General features: G+C 49.9%; 1 protein-coding gene across 2 annotated transcripts in view; it reads right to left on the bottom strand.

The window, feature by feature from the left end:
• The window catches only part of Atcay (ATCAY kinesin light chain interacting caytaxin), a 22,205-nt gene extending 15,016 nt beyond the window's left edge, over positions 1-7,189 (bottom strand). The window contains exons 1-2 of one of the 2 annotated variants that reach the window (XM_076919317.1): positions 6,864-7,189; positions 1,380-1,507 (exon numbers count right to left, since the gene is read on the bottom strand). In XM_076919317.1, coding sequence (XP_076775432.1) covers positions 1,380-1,407 — 28 coding nt within the window. In that variant the 5' untranslated portion in view covers positions 1,408-1,507; positions 6,864-7,189. The remainder of the gene's footprint in view (positions 1-1,379; positions 1,508-6,863) is intronic. The other variant, XM_076919319.1, reaches the window with a different exon arrangement.
• Between the last annotated feature and the right edge of the window lie 658 nt (positions 7,190-7,847).

The raw sequence follows: 7,847 nt of genomic DNA, 5'->3' as shown, positions 1-7,847 counted from the left end.
CTGCCTCTGCCTCCCAAGTGCTGGGATTAAAGGCGTGCGCCACCACTGCCCAGCTGTGTTAACATCTTTTAAAATCTATATTTCATCTCTGCTACCCCAGACCCAATCGGGGGAGTAGCCCCTGTGGCCACTTTCCCAAATTCTTAACAGCTTGTTTGGTTCTTTTCTGCAGCTCTTATGTCTAATCCGTCTGCTTCCTCATCAAGGAGATTCTGTCTGTCCATCTGTCTGTCTGTCTGTCTCTCTCTCTCCCTCCGTCTCTCTCTCTCCCCTCCCCCTCCTCTCTCTCTCTCTCTCTCTCTCTCTCTCTCTCTCTCTCTCTCTCTCTCTCTCTTGCACACACAATCTAAAGTCCCACCTTGTCTCCCTGCCCACCCATTGGCTATATGGCAATTCTTTACCATCAATAGAAGGCAGCTGGGGTGGGGACCCTCAGGTCGTGAAGCTTTTGAGAGCCGAAATAAGACAAAGTATTAGAACCAATCCCCAATACTTTGTCTCCATTTGTTCTTGAGAAAGGGGCTCTCAATGGCCAGGACATTCACACTAGACTAGTATGTCTGGTCAGCAAGCTCCAAGACCCCGCGTTTCCACCTCCTCAGGGTCACAAATGGCCTCCTGGCTCCTTCCCCCGGGGTCTAGGGCTGAAAATTGGATCCTCACGGATATATTGCAAATACTTTACCCTGGGACTCATCTCCCCAAGACTTGTTTTTTCAAAATAGTATTTCAATTCGCTCAGGCTAGTCTATAAATTGCTATGCTGCCTTTGACCACGCCCCAGATCCTCCCTGGGGGATTCTAGGTAGGGCTCCACCCCTGACCACACCCCCAGACCCTCACTGGGCGATTCTAAGCAGGGGATCCATCCCTGACCACGCCCCAGTTTCTTGGGGGGTGAAGGGAGAAATTATAGGTGGCTCCACCCCTTCCACACCCCTAGCCCCTCACTGGGGGATTGTAGGTAGAGCTCCACCTTGACCACGCCCCCAGCCCTCACTAAGGGCCCCATTTATGACCATGCTCCCAGCCCCTCACTGGGGGAGTCTAGGCAAATGCTCCACCCCTGACCACGCCCCTAGACACTCGGGGGAGGGGGGGCGCATTTTAGGCAGGGCTCCATCCCTGACCACAGTCCTTTGCTATTTGATACAGGGTCTTGCTCTGCAGCTCAGGTTAGCCTGAACTAATTCTCTGGCTCCCTCTGTGGAGAGCTGAGCTGTAAGACTTGGTCATCACACCCAGCCTGGCTACAAGAATTTCCTGTCTGGTAGTCTTGGAAGAGCTTCCAGAAGGCTCAGACCCTCAGCAACAACTGCCACTGCTGCCAAGCAGTGCCCCACGGACCCGATGACAGACAGGAACGCTGACACCCTCACCTGGGCAGATCTTCATCCTGCCATTCATCCCTCACGTCCACATTTTCCATCCTTAGTGTAGCTTCTGTGGTCCCCATGAGAGCTGGAAAGAGAAGCCGTCTGGAAGCTTGGGTGACCCAGAAGATGGTCTGGAGAAGAAAGAGCAGACTGAACTAGACAGTCCCGATTACGGCCTCCCACCTCCGACACGCGAATGTGTGGAGCTTTGACTGAGCCATCTTACAGGAGTAGGATTCCAGTCTCACAGATGAGCACACATGGGGCCTAGGATATCCCCACCTGTATATGAACTCAGGTGAAGAGTTGACCCTTAGTTGAGGTCCCTCCATTGGGACCTCTCAAATCCATCTTCTCCAGAGCAGCCCCAACCCAAGATAACTCATTTTCCCTCCTTTTCCACCAACCTCAACTATGGAGGAATTAAAAAAAAAAAAAAAAAAAAAAAAAAAAAAAAAAAAAAAAGCCTAAAAAACACAGCCAGCCAGTGGTGGTGCACACCTTTAATCTCAGCACTCTTTTTTTTTCTTTTTGGTTTTTCGAGACAGGGTTTCTCTGTAGCCCTAGCTGTCCTGGAACTCACTCTGTAGACCAGGCTGGCCTCAAACTCAGAAATCCGCCTGCCTCTGCCTCCCAAGTGCTGGGATTAAAGGTGTGTGCCACCACTGCCCTGCGTATTCTCAGCACTCTTGAGGCAGAGGCAGACAGAACTGAGTTCAAGGGCAGCCTGGTCTACATGGCGACTTCCAGGACAATCATGGCTACACAGGGAAACCTCATCTTGAAAAAAAGCAAACAAAACCCACCAGCCTCATTCATACTTTAATATGAATGACTGTCAGCATCATATTTCCCCCGTTGTGATTGGCACTTTCTAAAAGGAACTTCTCTCTCTGATCCTGATCATCTGCCCCCTCCCTCCATCTCAGCCTTGGACTGGACAAAGAGCAGCAGGCACCACAACTCAATCATGAGACCTATAGTAAGAATTCTGGAATTCTGGCTTCTTTGGAAAACACAGAAACATTGTAAAACTATGCTTTTACTTTCACCCTCGGTATGGGCTGCGGGGCTGCTCCGGACTGTCCGCGGCAGCTGACCGGTATCTGCCTCATCCTCTAGCAGAGGCAAGCTTTCCCCAGCTGCAGGTAGTTTTAGTGATTGTGTGACCTTTGGAATTTTGGGGACTTTTCAGAGGATGTTTAAATGCTAGAGCCCTGAGACGGGGTGGCTGGGTTATGACTTGTTAGTAGTCGTGGCCAAAAAAGAAGCAAAAAAAAAAAAAAAAAAAAAAAAAAAAAGAAATTGGATTCAAGGGTCCCTCTTCTCTTTTTCCCTCTCCCCCCATACCTTCTTTCTCTCCTATTTACTGGTGGAGTAAAACTGGGGTGGGGGATAAAGAATGGGGAAAAGAACCTAGAAAGTAGCAAAAGCTACAAAGTAGCCCAGGTTGCCCAACGTGGGGCTCTATAAAGAAAAAATGAAAACATTGATTCCAAAAGTTGTGAGGAAACAGCAGGGGATGAAGAAACGGATTTTTTTTCAAGATGTTAATAAAACATTTATTGCAGCTGCTACCTCTGGGATAGTCCTTGCTTTGCTCCCAGAGGGGATTTTCTGTTTTTTTTTGTTTTGTTTTGTTGTTTTTGTTTTTGTTTTTTTATTCTTGAAACAATATAAGTTTCAAAAAAAGGTTGGAAGGATGGCTGAGCAGCTGGAAAGATCGCAGGTGGAAATGGAGGGGCCTGAGAAACAGCAGCAAAAAAAATGGCTGAAATGGAAAAACAAAAGGGGTCACTCTACTCTCTTTTCTGAAGGGTTGCAGAGTTGGCGATGTAGCGAGAGGTTGAGGGTGGAGGCGGAAGGGAAGCGAGGAGCACCAGAAAGAGAGAACAACAAGGCTCAGTCTGGGTGACTGAGAAAGAGAGCAGGCTTTCCCTGCAGGGGAAAAGAGGGGAAAAACTTCACCAGAGGAAGGTCGGGTCAGAGAAAAGCTGGACAGGCAGGAAGACAGGCTCATGAAACAGCCCATTTGGAAAGAAAGGGTTAATCTGGAACCACTTGCCAGAGTCAGGGAAGGGGTAGCCTGGGGTTATGAAACCACCATCAGTTTTCTGAGTGCTCATACAGCATAAGCCTGCTACTGGTGGGAATAAGGTTATGACGAGATAGGATGGCGTCCTATAGAAACAATAGCGCTAAGGCCTTTTAAAGAGGCCGTGAGCCGGGCAGTGGTGGTGCACGCCTTTAATCCCAGCACTTGGGAGGCAGAGGCAGGCGGATTTCTGAGTTAGAGACTAGCCTGGTCTACAGAGTGAGTTCCAGGACAGCCAGGGCTATACAGAGAAACCCTGTCTCGAAAAACCAAAAACAACAACAACAACACAAAGATGTAGTTTTCTTTCTTTTTTTGATATATTTATTTTATATATGAGTATTGTCAATTTCTTCAGACACACCAGAAGAGGGCATCGGATCCCATTACGGATGGTTTGAGCCACTATGTGGTTTCTGGGAATTGAACTCAGGACCTCTGGAAGAACAGTCAGTGCTCTTAACTGCTGAGCCATCTCTCCAGCCCCTCGAGGTAATTTCTCACCACTGAGACAGGGCCTTGGGGACCTGGCTTGAGGCTCTGCAGCAAAAATTACAGGCCACTTCCATCAAGGAGTAACATGCAACAAAGAGAGAAATAATTTAAATCCCAGAGATAGACTTGATAGTGCCCCGATAACTTTAAATTTTCTGCTTGTTAATGAGAAGAAGTAACAGTAGCTGAGAGACTCTGGGTTACAGAAAAACTGGGATTAAATCAGCCTATAAGGCTGTGTTAATGTGGGAATAAAAGCCTGCGAAAGTTTTGCATTGAGGCATGGATTTGTTTATATTTCTACAGGAAAAGAAAAGCTGTGGATACCATCAACCTGATAAAGATCAGAAGTGAGCCAGAGAAGTATCCGGAAAACCTTGGTCACTGACTGAAACATCCCTTATTTCATGAAAATGTCTCTGTTTATAATTTCCTTCTACACACAGCATAATTAATGCCTTAAAAGAGAAGGGGGGAAATGTAGTGAGAATTCTGGAATTTTGGTTTCTTTGAGAAAAAGAAATATTATAAGAACGTGTTTTCATTTTAATCCCACGTGTGGGATGTGCCTGCTTCAGGCTGTCCACAGCAGCTGACTGTGATCTGCCTTGTGCTCTAGCAGAGGTGTGGTTTCCCAGCTGCAGGTAGTTTCTGAGATTTGGAATTCTGGGGACTTTTCAGAGCCTATATTAATGTTAAGGCCCTGAGATGGGATGGGTGGGCTCTGGTTTGTTAGCAGCCAGGGTCGAATAGGAAGCAAAAGAGAAGACATTAGATTCAAGGATTTTCCTGTTTTCTCTCTCCTGTAACCTTGTTTCTCTTCTGTCTAGTGATTGGGAGAGGGGGAGAAAAAGGGGAGGAGAGAGGGGGGAGGGGGAGGGGGTATAAACGGTGGGAGGAGAACCCACAAAGAAGCAAAGACCAGCTACCAGGATGTACTTAGTGGAAGAGAGAACTGACTGCCAGGTTGTCCTGACCTCCACATTTCATCTGTCAGTGCCTCAGTTTCCCTGTATGTTAGTAGGTTGAATAGGTCATGGCTTTTGGGAATGTTGCCTGAGCCTGTCACCCTCATTCCCACACTCCATAAAAATCAATTGTTTGTGTGTAGCACAGTGAGCACATTTAGACGGAGGTCATAGGTCAACACTAGTCAGTGTCTTTGTCATTCTCTGCCATGTATTTTGAGGCAGAGGCTCTCTGCACCTGAGTCCTGGGACCTCTGGTCTTAGCTTCCATAGAGATGAGATTCCTTTTCTTGTTGTTGTTCCAGACTTACATTGTGTGTATGTGTTTTGCCTGCATAGATGTCTGTGCACTATGCATGGCTTGTACCTCTGGAGGGCAAAAGAGAAGGTGTTGGAGCCCCTGGACCCGGAATTACAGGTGGTTGTGAGCCGCCATGTGGGTGCTGGGAACTGAACCCAAGGCTTCTGCAAGAGCAGCCAGCGCTCTAACTACTGAGCCACCTCTCCTCCAGCCCCTCCTGTGATTATTTTTTTAGGTGTGTGTTTGTGTGTATGTGTCTGTCTGTGACTCTCTTTGTATAGCCCTGGCTCTCCTGAACTTCACTATGTGGTCCCACTTCAGCCCAAGTGCCAGGATTAAAGCTGTACACCACCATTGCCAGTTTGGTCACCTTTACAATCAGTATCTGTTTTGTCTGTATGGGGTGTTTGTACCTCTTTGGCTATTTCAGGGAGGTTAAGGGACAACACAGAGGTCTGTGGGTCACAGGCAGCAGTCAGGTCAACAGGTGTCAGCTCTGTGCTCCCAGAAGCCACCGGAGTGCTGTAGATCAAACTCCTGTTTGCAAGGTGAGCCCTTGCAGGTCTGTCTGGTTTGTGAACCCGTAGTTACAACTGGGTCAGTTCTTCCACCTCCCTCACTGGCAAGGCATTGGACAGCGTGGTGTTATGGTGCCTTGGAGACTCCCCAGACTGTCAGATGGAAGCACTTCATGTTGGCAGCTAGTGTTGGAGGATAGACCCACACACAGACAACTAGGGACGCCCCCAACCAAACCCTGGCACCAACAGGACCATGTCTGCTACATTGTGTTTTTATTTCCATGTTCACAACAGGATTCCAGGGTCCAGACTCATGTCACCCCTAGTCAGTCCCCTGATCTGATGACAAGGGCCACTGCCTAGCCCAGCAGTCAATGCTCATGCAGCCATGTAGGGCTGTTGGCTGGGGTGTGTCAGCAGCCAGTAGACGATGGCCAGCAGCGGAGACAGCGCCTGGGAGATGTGGAGCCCAGGGGAGGCGGGGCCCACTTGAATGTCATCACCCATTCATGAAGAAGACAGTGAGACACAGCAGAGAAAATATCTGTCCCCCAATGTGTCCCCAACACCGGGTGAGCAGCCAGCCTCCCCAAGCACTGAGTCAAATCCATTGTGTCTGTGCAGGGAGGTGACACGGGTCCTCCATGACCCCTGTGACCAGGAAAGGATCCCCTCATCTACACACTTCCAAGTTCTGGGTGTGGTGGGTGTCCAGTGGATGCCAGGTGACAGCGAGAGACCAGGAACCCCCCAAAATCCAGGATAAACAGTGCATGTCCTGGCTGGTGACCACGCTGCTAAAAAACCCACCCTTTTAAATGTATATGCAATGCTGATTTCTCCGAGATGGAGACCGCAGTCAAGATTATAAATAGAAAACACCCGACACCGGATGGGAGGTTTGCCGCCCCCAGGATGCTCCGCCGAGAACTGGGGCTCTAATCCTTGGGTTCTGCATTCCCTTCACCCCACCCCCGACCCTCCTGGCTGGCGCAGCATCGGCGCTGGGGTGCCGCCAGCGTTTCCCCAGTAAACCTTTCCATAGCTGGGCTGGAAGCAAGGGACAAATGACAATTTAAATTTTCAGTTTGCGAAAGGCCCACTCACCTTGGTGGCGGCGACTGCCTATACGCTGTCACTTGGACACAAAGGCGGGCATTTCTCGGTGGTACCCAGGCGAGGGGCCTGGCGGAAGGATGCTCAGGGCCAAGTCCACATCCAAGGAAGGTCACCAGGGCGACGTAGCCACGGCACCTGTCCGGCCCAGATGTAGAAGGCAGCGCTGTGTGTTAGTAGCGGCACCCCTGTCCCCCTTTAGTCTCCGTGTCCCCCGCCATCGCAGCCCAGGCCTGCCGCGGCTCTGGCTTTTCCCTTTCTGATGGCTGAGGCTCTGTCTGCCCTCAGATAGTGGAGGAAGCTGCTTTTGTGTGCAGGGGGCGGGCCCAGGCCTGATAGACAGTTCCAGCATCCCTGCCTGCATCCTCCTCTTCCCATTGGCTGAGGGGAAAGCATCTCTCCCAGCCATGCCCAGAGCAGGTGCAAAAAAAAAAAAAAAAACCTCTGAGATGGTTGAGATGGTGCATCTCACTTAAGCAAAACCACAAGAGAAAATAAATAAACGGACAAACGGCCGTGGCCTGGCTCTTTTGGAATGGGGGCAGGGAGCCTGCAGGGCTCTCTTTGGTATCGGGGAAGAGACGCCCCTGAAACCATCTTTGAGGGCAGAGAAATGGAGGCTTCCAGATTCCCCTTCCAGGGTGAGTCAGAGGGTCCCTCATTCACCCAGGACTAGGCTGGGTGTCGGGATGCGGAGAACCTGGCTGATTGTTTTAGGTGTATTGGGTCTGCACTACTGTGGGAGCAGCGCCTCCTGCAGTTGCCCAGAGGAATTCTAGAAGCGGATGGAAAGATGGACAACTCGCAGCTCAGCATCTGCAGTAGGATGCAACCGTGGTTTGCATCCTGGTCTCAAGTACTGGGAGCGCTGAGACAGGGGAATTGCAAGTTCAAAGCCAGAGCAGACTACGGAGCGAGCCTAAGGTCAGCCTGGGCAAATTGGTGAGACCCCATCTAAGAAGTTAGAAGAGGGGT

This window comes from Arvicanthis niloticus, chromosome 22 (genome assembly GCF_011762505.2).
Source record: "Arvicanthis niloticus isolate mArvNil1 chromosome 22, mArvNil1.pat.X, whole genome shotgun sequence".
Taxonomy (NCBI): domain Eukaryota; kingdom Metazoa; phylum Chordata; class Mammalia; order Rodentia; family Muridae; genus Arvicanthis; species Arvicanthis niloticus.
Note: the sequence above shows the minus strand (reverse complement) of the source record. Positions and strands in the feature narration are given on the sequence as shown.